The 18,150-nt window shown below is 38.8% G+C and overlaps 1 protein-coding gene across 3 annotated transcripts in view; it reads left to right on the forward strand.

The window, feature by feature from the left end:
• ANKRD28 (ankyrin repeat domain 28) overlaps positions 1 to 18,150 on the forward strand; it is a 124,139-nt gene that overhangs the window by 35,057 nt on the left and 70,932 nt on the right. The window contains exons 1-2 of one of the 3 annotated variants that reach the window (XM_074150921.1): positions 10,973 to 11,851; positions 12,941 to 13,024. In XM_074150921.1, the coding sequence (XP_074007022.1) occupies positions 11,735 to 11,851; positions 12,941 to 13,024 (201 nt within the window). In that variant the 5' untranslated portion in view covers positions 10,973 to 11,734. Of the gene's footprint in view, positions 1 to 10,972; positions 11,861 to 12,940; positions 13,025 to 18,150 lie in introns of those variants that run through there. The other 2 variants (XM_074150920.1, XM_074150922.1) reach the window with 2 other exon arrangements.

Genomic DNA, 18,150 nt, shown 5'->3' on the forward strand with positions numbered 1-18,150 from the left:
TTTAAATTTAAATCATGTATGGATTGTAACTATGTTGTAGTGCTTGTAGATAACACATAAATTGTTCACATGTGGATTCTGCATACATAATTGGTTTTGTGTGCAGTTTTGAAAACTGGGCCCTAAAATTATCTAGTCTGTTCTTATTGCTATATGCTTTATAAATACTGTTGGCACTGTAGAGATGGTTTCAGTAACATAATCTGTGAAATTTCTATGTTGCAAAATACTTTCTTTTTTTTTTTTTTAAAGATATTGAGTACTGGGAGTGATTTATATACTGAATCATGGGGGAAATCTTGAGTTTTTTGCATAACTCTTTTTGTGTAATTGGAAAGAATTTCATGAGTGATACACTTGATTGTAATAGGTCCATGTTTGGAAAAGTTTGGGTGTCAAGAAGGCTGTTTTGAGATATTTTCAGGAAAACATAAGGAATTAAGTAGTCCTGATGTATTGCTGATGAAGGGATCTCAGCTTATGGGTGTGCGGTTTTGCAAAGCAATTGAATCACTTTCTGTTACAGTGAGCAGTTTGAATGGTCCCACTGCTTCTGTGTCAGCCGCCAGCCCATGATGAGCTGCCTCAAATAATCACCAGCCAAAAAAAAATGAATAGGGGCAGTTGGATCACTGTGCTGGCACAGGAAGGGGATGTGAATGTGCAAGGATCGTGTGGGGAAGGGAGGAGTGAAGAAGTCTCTCTGACGACCAGCAGTTAAAATCAGACTCATCCGCTTCCTCAGGTGTCACTTAAGAAAAAAAAAAAAGAAAAAAAGAACAACCTGGAAAAACAACCACCCAAAACCCCAAGCAAACAAAGCCCAAACAAACAAATTTCTAGGTTGGTAAAACTTTAATGTTCTAAATGAATACTTTGTTATGTTTTGTGAAATTTAGTTCAGCTTTTTAAGCTGAATTGAAAAGCTCAGCTTTTTAAGGGAAGCACTTAATAATCTTCTAAATGACAGAATTGAAAAATCGATAGTAAAAGTAACATCTAAGAATAAATGTTGCTTACATGCTGCTATCTCAAAGTGATGTGGAAGAGCCCTCCTGGGAGCAGTCTCCCCGCTGGGCATCAAGGGGAGGACCCTTGACAAGGTTAGAAGCAGCTGAGTAAGAGTCTTGGCTGTTGCTGTATTTCTCCTTGCTCAGTTTTGGGAAAAGCCATCCATTTTGGCAGCTGCAGAAGACTCAGATGAGCGATTCATCCTGTAGTAGTGTGTGTATGTGTGTGTGAATATGTGGATTTTAACCAGCTGTGTTTTCCAGAGTGTTTCCAGTTGCCAGAAAAGAGCTTTTTCTTGGATGTGAAGGTGGTATAAGGGATTCCTAAAAACTTCTAGGAAGCTTAACCTCCCCCAAACAGCAAACCCTGCTACATGAGGCTGCTACTGACCCACATTATTTTAAAGAGAATCTGAAGAGTTCATCTACAGTGATGCTGAATGTTTACATACTGAAAAGAGATAAAATACATAAAAGCAGTGGTATCCATAGCAACTAGAATTCCCTTTGCTCACTTGCATATAGTATTTTGGGTCCCTGGTATCTATGGGAAAAAAAAAACCCCACATGTGAGCAAGTCAGCTGAACTGTGGCTTCTGTGGTCGCAGTCTATTCGTATCTAGCCAAAACTGTGTTAAAAATATTGCACTGGTAGAAATGTTACATGCATTTTAGTATTACACTAGTTAAATATATATAAATTTCTTTCAACTCTTACAACTCTTCTGCAAGAGAATCTGATTTCAACTGAACTGTAGAAAATCTTTTAAAGAAAACTAATCAATGTATTCAGTACCCTCCCCTCCCAAGCCCCATCCTGGAAAAAAAAAAAGCCCCCCCCCAACAGCACTCTTCCCTGGGTGGGACAGGGAGGGAGAGCCTGGGCTGCAGGAGATTGACTGTCACATGGCTAATGAGTAGGAAAATGTGAACAGAAACTTTTAAAGGCAACGGTTTTTCTTTTTTCTTTCTTAAGGCTGAGAATTTTTGAGTCATTTAGTATTTCGGCCTCTTCCTTCCCCCCCTTGCTCGATGTTACTGACTTCCAAAACTTTCTACTAGGAGAGTTTCAGTAATGACAAAAATGGAGAACAGGTGTTCTGAAGGAGTAGATTTTTTTGTCCTTTTTGTTGGTGATGAAGAAAATCAAAGAGCTGTGCTTTGAATGGTAGAAATTGCATGATCTTCTGAGAAAATACTTGCTGCTGTCACTCTGTCATTCTAAATATAGTGTTTCCTCTTGATAATGCTTCTTGCATTGTGAGTGAATAGCAGACAGACATTCAAAGCTAATTTTGCTTTCTTTCCCCAAGATGCCCAGACTTGGGAAGCGTTAGACGGAAATTACTTCCATGCAAAATGTCCTCTTTCCAGTGCCCTTCTGGTAGGGATAAAGCAGCCTGTATTATGAAGCTGCCCCTACTTAGTTTTTGGTTTTTTCCTTCATTGGTTCAACTCTTGTGATTTCCCCTTGTGGTCGTTGAATCATGGAGGCCAATGAGTGCTGTATTAACACTTTTGGATGCTCTACTCTGTTCTTAGCTTTTCACAGGCTGTTCGTTATTCCGCACTCTTAATTGGTTATGTCTTGTTGCCCCTGTGACTGGATTAATGTTTTGTTAGTACTGGTTGCTGAAATCACACAACCGTGTGAGTCCAAGCAAAGCATAAGCTAAGATAAAACCCCACTGATGCAGCTGGAACAAGACTGATAACAGACTTACTGTAGCAAAATTTCCAAGCTGATTTTTGCAAATGCAGCTAAAACGAAATTTAAGATAGGCATAATTATCAGTTGGGAGTTGATGGGCTTTCTGACCTTGACCTACGGAGATACAATCCACTGAGCTTCTTGGGTTTTGTGTCTTGTTTTGGGAGGGCAAAAACCACCCCCCCCTTCCCCTTTTATTTTTTCTTTGATAGTTGAATGGTTCTGTTGAAAGCGGGTCGATCTTGTTTAATTTCTTGAATAGTCAACAGCTTATTTTCTGCAATAGTCAAAAGCAATTTGTTACTTCTGAAAAGCAGCCGATTCTGGAAATGTCCAAAGCTGATGTGAGTCATCACTGAAGGTTTTAAATAGTTGAATGTGGTGTTTGTTTCCTCCCTCCCATGGCTCAAAATGGTATGAATCACTTTTTTAGTGTTTCCCAGATAATAGTCTGAGCGGAAACAGTATGCATTTCTGACTCAAGTTCTTAAATGTTGGTGGAGCACTCCCAGCCACTGCTGCTTTTGGCCGTGTGGGAATTCCATAGGAATTTCAGACAAATGTATAAAAGCAAACATTTTGTCACCATGGCAGTTTACCCACAAGGATTCATGTGGTTGGTGACAGAAAACTGTGGAAGCCCTCTACCGACTGGCATAACTGACTTGACTTTCCGCTTAAATTCTGTAAGTGGCACAGGATAAAAATTCAGTCATGACAATCGCTTTTCAAGTTTGTAGAACGTCTTGTAGAACATGAGGATTTATGTTGTATTTTTATATGCTACTGCTCTTATCTGCTGAAATTAAAGCGTCTTTTATGAACCCGAATCTCTTCCATGGTTTCATATCCTCTTAGTCAAATTCATGCCTCTGTTCTTTCTACGTAACTTGGAGCACAACTCAAAAGCGATACCTACTCCAGTGTAATTGAAACAGTGCTGAAAAAATTAGTTAGCTAATAATGAATTTTATAGGGGGAAGAGAAGGAGAAAAGGAGGAGTGGCACATCCGCATTCAAGAGCGGTATTGTGAGGAATAACCTTGATGTGACTGGGAAAGGAGTAGCTGATTTGTCTGTCATCCCAGCATGCTGCAATGACAGCTTTTAGGTGTCATTCACTGAGAGTGCAGCTAGCGATAGAATCAGATTGGTCACTCGTCATAGGCAGCAGAGCAACTCTCATTTCTAGAACTAGTCTACCTTACTAACGTTTGCTTCTTTGGAAACTCAGCATTATGGCAATCCAGCAGAGTTTTAATGAGGAAATGATAAATTTTATCCCAGGCTTCTGGGCTCCAGCTGGAATTCATGCATTTTGGGTCTCGCTGCCAGCCCTGCCCAGTGCTGAACCCGGGCACGGTGCCTTCTGCTGCCTGCCCTGGCAGGGGCTTCCAGCCTTCAGCAAAAGAACCGAAGTTAACAAAAAAGCGAAGTGAGGTTAAAGGTTATTGTCTCGTAGCGCATACAGCTAAATATGAGCCTCAGCGGGGAAGCCGACTGGCCCTACAGACCAAATGTAATGTGTGCCTAATCATCTGCTGGAGAGAAACGTGCAGGATTAAAAACCAAACCAAATGGCATCCGCATCCGGGGAAGGTGGAACTTGTTCTTTTCCCATGTAACAAGGAAAGATCACACTCGGCGGTTTTTTTGATTAAGCTGCCGGTAGGTGAGAATTGCTTTTTTTTGCTTGAGATACAGGCATAGGGAATTGGTCAGGAGAGGCTCTTGAGCCTGCTATGCCATACTTCTGAAAACCCCAAGGAGATCTACTGGTATTCAAGGATGCAGCCTATGAGAGGCCTGTGGTGATCTTCTGCATTACAGCAACTGTCCCTGAAGCCCTGACCATGCATTGGATTTACAAGCCCTGGAATGCCTACTGAAGAGGGAAAATAAAGCCTATTCTGTGGTGAAAATAAGACAATGTTATGTTGACCTTCTGTGATGTAGGTTAGGTTTTTTTGTAATAAATGATGAGCTTGATCCTGTTTTCTCTGCAGAAGCAGTATTGCAGGAAGAAATTTTCAAAGGGGAAATACATAAAATCAGCACTTCCTGTGCTCGTCTTCAGAGCATGACTATAGATCAGTAGAAAAGTAGATCAAAGGAGATGTGCTAATTCTTCTCGGTGTATGCGTGCGCCCGCGTGCCCAAAGGGAATTCTCTTCATTGTTTTACCAGGTGCCCTAATATCAGGATCGTGTTTTAGTTAATTTATAAGAGTGTGTGCGCTATTGGTATAAATGCTTTCAAGGTCATATGGTAGATGATAAGAAACTTAAGATTAGAAATTCTACACTCATTCATTTGCTCCAGCCAAGCTGTCTTTATCTGTTCCTTCTCCTTGGGAAGATGTAAAAGCATCGTTTCCTGAAGCATCAGGCTGTCAGTGCCAGCTGTGACACTGGGTTGATGTCTTCTAACGTCCCTGCTATTTTCACTCCGCTATTGTTGCGTTCCTGTCCGGTCTCACCTCCCAGCAACTGGCTGGGAAGCGTTGGGAGAGGGCAGTTGACATACGAAAGAGCAAACAGGGGCTGCTGAGACTAAGCTTTTGGGTTTTGTTTTGTTTGTCTCCTTCAACTCTGCTTTTAGAGCTGGTGTGCACAGCTGAAATTGCTGCCTTCAGTAATTATTCCTGGAAGGATACTGTGGTTATTATTGTAATTGATGCCATTTTCAGTGCCAGAAAACAAAATTGGCGGTGGACATGGCCTGAGCTGGAAGGGACTAAGGAGGCCAGAAAGCTTTTCTGCCTTTGCTTTGCCAACAGATGAAAATACCTGTAACTGATCTGTGGGTCTCGCTTTTCGTATTATGAAAATGTTTTTTAAAAACTGTGGTATTTGCAGTAAGAGTGTAAGTGTACAGCTAATAGTTGTGGGTTTAACAGATGCTGAAGTGTTTTGCCTGCTCCTCTCTTTGACTCAACTGATATTTTGAGATATCATCTTCTCCATTTTCCAGCAGAAGTTGTCTTCTGTCACTTACCTTCTTCCAAAAAGAAAAATTGCTTTAAAACCATCCCGTCTCCTGTCCAAACCTCACACCACAGTATCTAAAGTAGTCTGTCTTCATAGATGCAGACTTACCTTAAATATCTATAATAACATGTGTTGAGAGATGCATCTTTTTGTGGTCTTTCATCCCTGAAACAGGATTTGTTTTAATTTCTAGTTAATTTTGTAAGACTGACAATTCCACCATCAGTCTTTTGGAAGGCTGTTGGCTGGAATAACTGCATTCCATTTTGGTCAAAGGACAGGGAGGTGGCTGCTGTTAGATGCAGCTGATGAATCAATAGGAGTCCCCAGCCAGAGCATGTGCAATAAGTACCTTGAGAATCTGAAATCAGACATGCCAGAGGATTACTTTTATGTACTGTTTGTTAATGTAAGAACGGATTATCCATTTTGATTACAGGGTTGTACACTAAAGGAGCGCAAAAAGAAAACTCCTGCCAGTGAAGTTAAACTTGACCTTAATAAAAAAGGAAGTGTTGTGGGTGATACCCTACCTAGAAAATTGCAAGGGAAGATGCTGTTCCCTCAATTTCCACTTTAAAGAGAAATAGAACTGTTTGCTTTTCTGGTTTTTAGGAATGCCTGTGCTTATTTCTCTATTTTTTTTTTTTCCTGATTGCTAGACACCATGTTTTGGATATCAGAGAATTATTTATTTTTAAAAGTATTGATTTATCTTGTACTATGGTGGTTGTAAGATGCTTTTCTCTACCATTCTTAAAGTCTTGAACAGAAAATTGCTTAGTAGACTTTTAACAGTTGTAAGATATTTTATTGCATTTTGATCAGATGATACTTCCGAACTATTTTTAATAGGTTACAGTTTGATTAAGTGTACAAATTAAGTTTACATCTCAATCACAGACATTTTGCATTATTAATTTTTCTTATGCTGCTCCAATAGAGAGAAGTTAGAATGAATGCTGGATTATTTTTCTTCTTTGTCATACTTGTGTCTCAATTTTTGTGGACATGACAGTTCTGTTACTGGATTTTATTAATTGTGAAGTTTTAATTCAAAGAAAATACATGACTGCATAAAATCGTTCTGTAGGTTAATAGAGGCTTTATACTTGCATGAGAAAAAGCAGAACTGCCAATGGTATCTGGCAGGTGCAAGTGAAGCTATTTTGCTTGTCCCTGGAAGCGGAATTGTGGAGTCCGGAGGTTAAACCTGGTCTCCTTTTTCTGCATCCCAGCTGTGCATATGCTCTAGAATAAACAGAGCAAAACTGGGAAGAAAGGTTATAATTTCTTATTGCTTTCAACTGTTCTTTTTCCTGACTCCACCTCATTCCCTCAGGAGCGGGGAGGAAGCAGCAGAGGAGTTCAGCTGAGTGACTCACGAGCTTCTAGAAGTGTTGCAGCTTATATTCATGGCAATGCTGAACACTCATCTCTGTCTATATGTGGGCAACACTTTAGTAAATATTCTAGCTAAATTACATAAAAATCTGCGTATACTGGAACATGCCTATCTACTTACAGCTGTAGCTATTATGAGCAATCTTTCTTTTCAAGAAATGCATAGTTTAGGTCTTTGTTTTGCAGAGCTGATGCAGATTGTTTAAAAAATAATTCATAAACCTAACTCAGTTTTAAATTTTTTTGGTTTTACTGGAACCTGGCAGAACAATTTCCTTCCTTTCCTAGATCCTTAATTATACAAAATATTAAATGAAACCAGTTGGATTAATCTCAGCCCCAAAAAAGACTTGGTAAATGCTGATTGGCAAGAGAGAAATCTTTATTTGGGTAGGTTCATTGATACTGAATGTGCTTCAGTGAGGTTTTTGGTGTCGTCAGCAGTGCTGCTTATCAATTTCTAGAGAAAAGAGTAGATCAGTAGAAAAGGTTGCTATTTTTAGCTGATTCGGAGTTCATGTTTTTTCTGTCTGGAGTGGGCATGGCTGCTGTCATCCATGTTTTAACCTTGCAAGTTGCATTCTTGTAATACATTCTCATTATATGCATCCATGAAAGACTCTTGTAACTTGATTTATTTACATAAGGGCAAATGTAGTTTGAAAATGACAGTACTTTGTTTTGTTTTTGGTTGTAAATACAAACCTCCGCAAACCAGAGGACACCTTGAATGATTTTTTTGAAGTTGAAGGAAGAGATGATTAGAGATGGTGTGTGCACAGAGTTGAAGGCGACACTTTCAGTTGAAGGGGATGGGAGGGGGGAAGATTTTTATTTTAAGTAACCTCCACTTGTTCACTGTAACCAAAAGTTAAATGTTTCTAGAATTGGGTTGTCCTTTGGTTATGGAAGTAATTGTGCACACACACATTTCTAGGGTGAGTAGCTAGTAGGTTTTTTTTGTCTGCTTACTCACATGGTTTAGATTGCTAATAAGATCAATTAATATTGACTTAGTTATGTTGGTTGTCTTTCTAATGCAAACTGTGATGTACTGGCCTTTAACTCTTTGACCGTAGCAATGTCACCATTCAAATATATGTAATGTTATGCAAGATGTAATATGTTAACTCACTTTTGAAAATAGTTTATATTAATTTTATTTTAATTATAGGGAAGATTTCTAGAATACCTATCAGAGTAGATTCAAATATTCTTAATTTTCTGAATTTTAACAATAAGTGTGAAGTCATATACTTTTTATGGTAAGTATTGAATTTCTAGCTGAATTTTTTAAGTGCACTTTAGAGCATTAATTGCAAAGGTCAAAAGGCGGACCACTTTCAGATAATTTCAATTAAACTGGGCTATTTCTATCTAGCAACATGTCCAGTTGCTAATTCCAAAGAAAATGTATGGCACTCTTAGTATTTGCTTGCTATATAAACTTACTGGCTCTCAGAAAGTGTTCATTTACACTGAACATATGGTCTTAGCTAGAATATCAAGTGTGTGTGTGTATAGTCTGAAAACCAAGTATGAGTTTTGTCAGTGTACTTTGCTGGTAGACTTAAAATCTGATTTGTAATTATTTTTTTTCCAAATGAATGTTTAGTTATGCAAGTGAACTACAGTGTCTATACCTTGGGGTATTTTTCACAAATAAAACCCAAAATATTTTCTGGGTTGTGGTTGCTGTGTTCCATAGCTGACAGTAGAGTGTTGCAGTAGATGAGCCTTGAGGACGTCCTGGTTTTTATTTAAACCGGCTTTGCTGTGGCCAAGAAGAACATGAGTTTTCATATGTATTCATGTGAATTTGTGTTGTTTCTTTTCAATAAATGTTTGAAAAGCTAGAACAAGGCAGTGTAGTGTACGAACCATTGCTTTTTCATAATTAAGACCAAAAGTATGACATTCCAAAATAACTGGACTCCACATAATGAACAGAGTATATTTATAAAGATGATTGTTGGTCACATGCTGTAAATGAGAACGCTTGGGAAATCTGAATCGTAGCTGAAATTTCACGGTAAATCAGAAACTAGTGCAATATTCTGCCAAGCCAGCAGCCCTGAGCTCGGGGAGCCCTACAGAAAGGTATTCTGTCGCACTTACAAAAGCCTTCACCTGCAGGAAATGTTATTGGATGTGCAGTTAGCAATTCATTATGTTACAGTGACGCTACCATAGACATTATTTCAAGGGTGGTGATGTGAGCTTTTCCTGCCTGTGGCCCCCGAAGGTGGGAATTCAATATGCCTATTAATATCCGGACCATTTAATATACCACTTAAAGCTGTCTTTCTGCCTGCCTGGATTCATACGTGAAACCTGAGTGCAAATGCTTTCTCGAATAGCTAGAAACTTGCTCACCATTGACAAATTCTGATCTTATCAGCCACTGGAGGACATTAGAATACTTCATACTGCACAGCAGGAAGAAAAACCCTCCCTCTGTTCCTCTAACACTGAAGCTTATCCAGCAACTTTCACAGGAGCCATTTACATAATACACCCACAAACCAGCACCATTTAGGCAGATTCAAGCTGAAATATTTATTCAGCAAGTTGTAGGGCTTGATATTATATTTTTATTATTATGTTATATTATTATATGAATGTTATTGTAATATTAATATTATATTTAAATGATGCTCAGTGCAATTTTTTTCAAGCTGAGGAGGTATCTGTCTATACAAGCTGCAAAAAACTATAGGTTTAGTCACTAATAGCTGGCTTTTTTAATAGTCAACTGATTACTTTAAGAGATATTTTATTTCCATTTAATTTTCAGAGTATTTATGTGGGGACTTTCTTGTTTTCAGCGAGTTAAGGAAGGACTGTTTTGCTGCTCTGACCGGTGCCATATGAAAGCAGTTAAAACACTGGAATTGTTTACCGCCTCAATTGTTAGTCAGCAGAGCCAGTACACCAGATTTCTTTGCGGCTTTTAGTGGAAAATATTAAACAGTCGCTCTTTCTTCAGTTATAGGATTTTTACGTTTTTGAGCCGCGTTAGTCACAGAACTGGCACAGGCGTAACTGCAAAGGCTGCCCCAAAAAAAGAAAAAGGCACTTTTTTTTTTTTTTTTTGAGCCAGAGGAAGTTGCACTGGGAGCAGCGGCTGGGTTCCCTGGTAAGTGTGACATGTGAGCATTACTAGGCATTTCATCCTGCCAGGCTGCAGTCGCTGCTCGCCAGGCTGCCGCTCAGTGGGAACGCTGCCGTGGCGCTGGCTCCCGCTCTGCTCCTGCCCGCTCGGACAGCCAGGCTTTTTCACGCTTTGCGAGGCTGGCTGCTGATCGTGGGATTCCATTTGTCGAGGGGGGGGAAAAAAACTGATAAGCAGAAGCTTTAACTGAAGAGGAGAATCAGCTTGGCACAGCGACAGATGTTTGGATAAAGAAGTTGGCTGAGAGAAGATGTACGGAGTCTGATTTTTTTTTTTTTTTTTTTTTTTTTTTTTCCCCTCTCCTCCTCATTCTGAATGAAGACTATCATGGGAACTGCATTCACATGGTGATCAAAAGAAACACTTGAGTGATGAGCTGCTTTTGCAGAAGGAGTCTAGGGCAGTAATTGGAGCGTTTGTGTGCAGTAGCTGGCTTGTTTTGCTGAAGCATTCTTCCTCTCCAGCATTTCTGCCTAACGCGTCCCCTGATGGAGAAGCCAGAGCTACTGCCCGGGGAAGGAAAAATGAATGTCTCCGCATTGCTTGTGTCCCTGACGGAGTAACGCCGTCTGCCTTGCTGTCGTTTGGGGGGGTGGGGGGGGGCTGGATTCAACCAGTGATAATATTCAAGGAGTTCATTGTCCCCGTGGTCTGACTCATCGCATGTAAATGTGCTGCAGCCGCGCTGTACGTTGCAGATATTTCCCTTGCATGGGAAAGAATTATTTTCCTCTAAGCAGGTCCTGAATAACTGCTGGAAAGGAGATGCGTTTTTCTGGCCGGACTGTTTTTTGACATTGGGAAAGGAAGCCGTAGGATGACGGGATGATCGGGAGGCGCGTTTATTTTCAGGCAGCAGAAAGCCTGGGCCGGTTGATCTAAAACTGACCTTGCAGGAGCTGGGTATAGCTGCCGCCGGCACTCTCGGGGCAATTGTTCCTTGTTCCCTCCTCGGTAGGACAGTGTCGTGTCTTCTGCAACAATGATTTCACTGTGGGGGTAGGAGGACGCTGGTGGAAGTTGTGACATTAACAAAGACAAATTTGCTTGTGAAAGGACAGCTGTGTGTGACAGTGAGTGCTCTTCGGATGGAATTGGATCTTGGGATATTTTTATCAGCTGTTCCACAGTTTCATTATTGTGATTCGGATGCCTAGGGGGATTTTATTTTAAAAAGAACAACTTTTTTTTTTTTTTTTTTTTTCTCCAGTATTGTCCTGAATATCTCAGGGTCTTTAAATCTGAAAAATGAAGTGTAAGGGGGAATTGAAATGTCCTCTTTTAAATGCTAATACACCAGCGGTAGGACTCACAAGTTTGTGAGGGTGTGTGAAACAGGTGAAAGTATTTCCTTTATGGTCCCTGTTGCGATACCTGCGGTCTGCTTCCAGAAATACCGTTGCTGCCGTTTTTTTGTTTGCTTTTGCTTCCTCCAACGGATCGAATGAGTCGAGTCTGTATTGTTGTTTTGGAGGAGGAGGAAGATGATTCTCCCACGTTTATTTCCAAATTACCTCAGGAAAATGTATGTTTATGTCCGTCGCCCTCTGGAAACGTGCTGGTAAGGCATGTTGTTTGTTGGCATATTTCCTGCTTTTAATACTGTCGCAAATACCAATAGTGATTTTCCTAAGATTAACATGAATATGCATGATGCTGAAACAAGACAAGGTGCTAGAAACTGCCTATACTAAAGAGGCAAAAAGCTGAAACTTAGTTGTCGTATTAATATTGGCAAGGGCTCATTCTTTTTCATGTAACTTTATTTATGGTGCAGCAATAACAGATCTCAACTCTTGTATAATAGCAGAGGATTTTTAGAGGGCTTGGTAAACTGTGTTTGAAGTAGATGGTTTTTCCCTGCTCCACTTCTCATTCCTCAATGGTACATTTATGCAGTACCACTTTAGAAACTGATGTAATCATTCTATTGCAATAATATGCTGCGTTTATTTTGAGAACGGATAGACTATATAGTGTACATCAAGCAAGAGCAGTTCTAAGCTAAAATAAAAAAATAACATAATTCATAATCTTGATGTAACTTAGATTCGAGTTACCACTTTCTGGAAGTGATCAACACTGGGGACTGTGCTTCTACAGCTTTAAATTATTTTATTTTGTCAAGCAACTAAGTAAAATCTTGCTAGCATACCTCAGCAGCTTTTCTTACTTACTAAGAAATCCTGCTATATTTAGTAATAGATGTGTGTGAGTGTGAATTTGTTACCATACTTATCTGATGCACTTTGCTTTCCCACTCTATCTAAACAGGTGAAAAGACTTCTAGTAACTTTAGTCACTTGCTAATGTAAAAGGGGGTTGTTTGCTTATATCATATAGAATTTGCAGCATGTAACAACAGCCCTAATTTTATTATGAGGAGTTCTCTTTTCAGCTCTTATAAGCTAGTCTTCTGGGCTTTTTTTTTCTTTCTTCATATTTCATTGACTTAGTACATATTCCTCTGTTAGAGGCTTTTAAAACTTGGAAGTTCCGCAATTCTAAATACTGTTGCTGATTTCTTTATTTCACTGCCTGGGGTGTTTTATGTTGTCATCATCTTGTGTTATTTATAAAAACAACATACGTCAATCACTAAAAACTAAAGTGGGGTTATATTCTAAGATGTGTCTTTTTTTCATTTCAGCCGCCATTGGTTCAAGCTATATTTAATGGAGATCCTGACGAAGTTCGAGCACTGATATTTAAGAAAGAAGATGTTAATTTTCAGGTAAACCCAAATATCGTTAGCTTTGAATACATTTTAGTTTTGTTTTGATACAAGTTTCTGCTCTACTAATCACTTTAAAACTTTGCTAATTCATGAACTACACAATATATTGCTTTTATGTAATAGGAAAAGTAAAGCTTAGACGTACACCTAATACTGGGAAGAACGAGGATAGCTTTGTAGATTTGTGTTGATAGTAAAAGACCTGATTCTATATTCCTTTCAAATGTTAGTTCTGCAGTGCTTGGGTAACAAAAGTTTGCTTGTATAGTTGCATCAGACTTTTTAGAAAGTCAAACTAGTTAAGTGTAATGCTATGTAAACTTTCATTCTCTTTAGATTAAATATAGCACATAGTATATATTAGACAATTATAAGAAAACAGTCTGGGTTTCAGAAGATAGGTTAAACAGTGGATTTTAAAAAGGGAAGCCTAATGACTATATTAGTAAGGAAAAATAAGAAATTGTGTCCTATTTGCTGTGCCGTGAACTCAGACACTGCAGACTTAAGTTGTACTGAAATGGAGTTTGTTGGGTGAAATTCAAGATGGGAACAGCATGCAGTTACTGTATTTATGTTCTATTAGAATTCTAATACGTATGTTTGACGCTATTCAAGGTAATACAGCATACACTCTTTACGTTGGTTACAAATGGTTTAGATTGTTAAAGCAGACTGACATAAACTATTTAGGGCTTAATACTGTGGGAATGGGAATGCATGTGGCTGTTTCTCCTACAAATGCATCAGATCACGAGTGATGCTAAAAAGCAAAGGCTAATATCTAGATGCTATACAGTGGCCAGTGTATGACCATGATAATTGTTTACACTTTCTTCTTGAAAGATGTAAACCAAAAGCAAACATTTAGTTTGGTATGTGTGTTTTGACATTTAAAAACATTCTGCAGAATTTCTATCTGACCAATGCCAGCTGAAGTATAAGGGACCCCTCCCATTGTCTTGAGAGCTTGAGTAGGACCCCATATAAGTAAACTTGCTGTCAAATCTAAAGTTTTGTTTGGGAAGGTTGGACTTTTTTTCCTCTCCTTTTTCAGTAGTTTTGCACGTTCTTAAGCGAGATGGTATGATGGATTATATAATATCAAAGGACTTAATCTTCTGTTTAGTTATGAGAGCATTAACTGTGTATCCTTCCAGTCTCCTCATGTGTACGCTCTGGTCTTATGAACATTTTATTTTTAAAAGCTGATTAGTCTGTATTGTTTCATTTATATTCTTCCATGTGTAAGTCAGGTTTAGCATTCCTAGCTATAGTGCCTGTAAAGAAAGTTAGGATAGTATTTCTGCTTTTTTGGTTAGCTATTACAAAAGCCTCTTCTAGATTTCAGTATGTGGTAGTGGTTTTGTTTTGGTTTTTTTTTTTTGTTCTATCTCAAATTTGTCAAAACAGTTGCCCATAAATATGAAGTCATCAGATGTGCTTAAAGAGGAAAGCATCTAATTGTTTGATGTCTTTGAAGAGGGTTACTTAGACTGCCAGGTAGTTAGAGTGAAGAAAAACATTGTAGGCAGAATGTTCAAAATCTGGGGGGTTTTACATTTTACATCTTAATTTTTTAACTCCATTCTGTGGACATCTCCCTTTAACAGCACGTGTGTGTATCTTAGGCTAGTAAAGCCCAAGGTGTATTTAGAATCCATCCAGAACAAATACAAATATTTTTTTCACAGCCTCCTTCTTCAGCATAGGCAGAGGCTTATCACACATGACCACTTCTTCCTACCATGGCAGTCCTAGTCTTACTACAGTATTATTACATTCCTGTATATCCCTTAATGCACTGTTTGTTGGGGCTAAACAAGCATATAAATTCTCCAACTGTTTGGCAGAAATGAAGTAAACTGCCTAGTGGATTTTATTTTGTTGTCTCTGTGTGTGTGTGCTTTGTTCTTTTCCTTGGGTTTTTCATTTGCTGTATGTACTTGGCTGGAGACAATATATTCCTACATAGTCTAGATCCAAAGTTGTCCCCTTAGTTACGTGTTATTAATTGGTGTGGACAGAAGGAGGGAAAAAGTGAAAAAAATGAAATGGTTAAGTATATTTCCTAATAAAGAGAAGGGTTGTGATAAACTGTTTTGACCGTTGTGGATTGTATTAGACCAGTGTATGTGTTGGATTTTTTTCCGCTTCGCTATCCAAGTGCTTCAGTACAGTTGTTTGAATTCCAGAGTCATTCCCTCCAATGCCTCTGCAGAGCCCTTTCCCCCTCTCAAGAGCAACTAATTATTTTGCAGTTTGTATTCTAATAGTTGAGATTCCTTCCTTCCTCCCTTCCCCTGAGCATGGGTTGGACACTGTAACTGGAGACCTAGCAGGGTTCTGCAAGTTAGGTTTGCCCAGAAGTGAACTGAAGAGAGAGCTATTGTAGGTCTTTGTTGTGACAGTGACATTCATCTAGGAAAGTTGTTAGTGTCTTGATGAAATGTGGCTTGTGGTTTGTTGTTTTTCTTTTTCCTTTCTGTTATCATCCAGCTTTATTTACCTTTTTACTTTAGGACTATGTTATCTTTAACATTAATCACAATTGGCTTAATACTCTTTTAAAGCTAAGTGAGTCTGTGTATCTGGCTTCCCAAAGCTAGGCTGTGATAACTGTTTGGTACTATGGCAATATCTAAAGGTTGCACCCAGGTTGGGCTGTATTAGAGCATTATTCCTAAAACAGATGATGTCTTCTACCATAGTGTTATATTAAGAAAGATTCCGAGATGGGTGGCCTTTTATAACATGAGTTGCTGCGTGTGACTGTAAGATGATGTGCTGATAGCAGACCGGCTTTTTCAGGACAAAGATTGTTCTCTGCTCATGCCACACCGGCCTCTTTGAGTCACAGGCTCAGTCTAGATTTAGAAAGTATGTATTGTACTCCACTCTGCAGTTGTAATCTTTTGTGAAGAAAGAGCAGATTGAGTGTGTCCCTAGCTGCTTAAACCGTGCTTCAGAAAGGCTTACCTTCTCTGCAAATTGGAAGTGTGCAGCTTTTTTATACACAAAACTGATTTATAGGAACTTTGAAGGTGAACTCTCTTGAGGCTCCAATTAATGGAAAAAAACGAAGGGGAAGGGATTTCTTCTCTCTTCTCCCCTTCTCCAAGAAAGCTTGAGGAGCTGTAGTTGCTTGTTTGATGAATCAGGGTTAAATCACATGCATCACATATATCAAGCCTGGTACAGTTTCTGTTATATGCATTTGCTCTTGCTGTGCTCTGTGTGTGTGTATATATGTTAAAAAATAATGATTCTTTCTTGGTACCATCTTGAGCTTTTGAGACTTGGTAGTAAGGAAAATCTTGTGTTATAACTGACACATTTAATATCTCTTTATTAGGTTATGGGGATCGTCAGCATTTCTTGCTCTTGCCTGTTAGATTAGTATGGCTGGATTGAATTTTATGTACTTTTCAGCAGTTAGTTTTAGCGAACTAAATTATTTCAGCGTTGCCTTTTATAAATCAGGATTTGTTTGTTTTTTAAGATTTGGAAGCCTACTAGTGTTGCAAACTGTGTCATTTCTGTTTGCAACCAAAACATTTATGATGTATGTTCAGTTTAAAAGATCATGAAAATGGAATATTTAATCTCAGCTATTTGTTAAGAATATAATTTTGTGAAAGGAATGCCAGCTTACTGTCAAAAATGATTTAAAGTTTGCAGCTCTGACTATTGAAATGATTGTTCAAAATCAGAACAATTTTTCCTCCTCCTAGACCTATTGGGATAATATTTCTTGCCATGAAAAGTGATACTTCAAGTAACCCAATATGCAGTTTTTATAACCTGATTGCACTTGATCTTAGCCGAAGGGATAAACATCTGATCCTCTCTGGGACTGGTGTCAGTGTGCCCCTTGCTCTTCTCACCCTAAAGCCAAACAGGTGATTTTTTTTTTTTTTTTTTTTTTTTTTTGAGGAATCCCAAAATCACACAGATCTCTCCCAATGTTACGAAGTACTTGCTGCTGCTATTTAAAATAATGGTATTGACATATGTGATAAGTGACATATACATGAAACTCCTGTATCTTACTGTTCATTGTGCTTAGTGAGGCTAAAATAGATTTAAACTATGAAGCATACTTTAAAGATGCCTTCTGTGTGAGTTTAGTGGGTTTTTTCCAATACAAAATGTAAGATGGGAAAATGAAATTGCACATACTGTACAGAGGACTGCAGCAATTAGGGTTATCTGCATGATTTCTATTCTGGACTTTCGGGCATCCAGCGCAGCTCTTGATTGAATGTCTCTTTTCTATAGTAAGTAACCAGAAAATAAAATAAAAGCTCACCTGTGCTACTGTTTTGGGAAAAGAAACCAAACCAAAACCATAGAACCAAACAATCTTGTCTGCCCTCCCTACCTGCCACCTGTATTAGTTAGCAATGAAGTGTTGCCCATAAATCCCAAGTTCTGTTTGTGGGACTGACAAGGGGTATGACCCGGTAGCACCAAAGTGCTAAGTACCAATAGGAGAGCTAAGTGTACGGATGGGACTTTGGTATTTTGAGCAGTTGGGTGCTGCCTGAATGACTGTGGCAGTAGAGATGTGGGCTCTCTTCCCAGTCCTGCCAAATGTGGGTTTGCATAACTACTTCTTTGTGTTATCTGCGTTATATGACATCTTATTTGATTTCATAGAATCATAGAATGGTTATGGTTGGAAGGGACCTTAAAGATCATCCAGTTTCAATCCCCCTGCCATGGGCAGGGACACCTCCCAGTAGAGCAGGTTGCTCAAAGCCCCATCCAGCCTGGCCTTCCAGCATTTCCTGCTTATTTTTTAATTTATCTTACTTTGCAGGTCATTGCATTTACTGAAAGAGAAGTAAAATCAGTTTATTAGACTAGTGTCAAGTCTAGGACTTCTCATAGAGCATTGAGTCTGTGCACCAGGAGAATTAGGTTATTGAGGGTCTCAAATATCCTCATAATTTAGGAATTAATAATAAAAAATAAAATGCAGTTTAGAACCCAAGGAAGATTCTTTGTGATGCTGGTATTGGTCAGCAAAGCCCTAAAAGAAGTTAAATAGAAAAAATAGGTAATGAATGTATGGTCTCCTGGCTTTCATCTTTATACTTCATCTCGTGGGTTGAACT

This window comes from Numenius arquata, chromosome 7 (genome assembly GCF_964106895.1).
Source record: "Numenius arquata chromosome 7, bNumArq3.hap1.1, whole genome shotgun sequence".
NCBI classification, from domain to species: Eukaryota; Metazoa; Chordata; class Aves; order Charadriiformes; family Scolopacidae; genus Numenius; species Numenius arquata.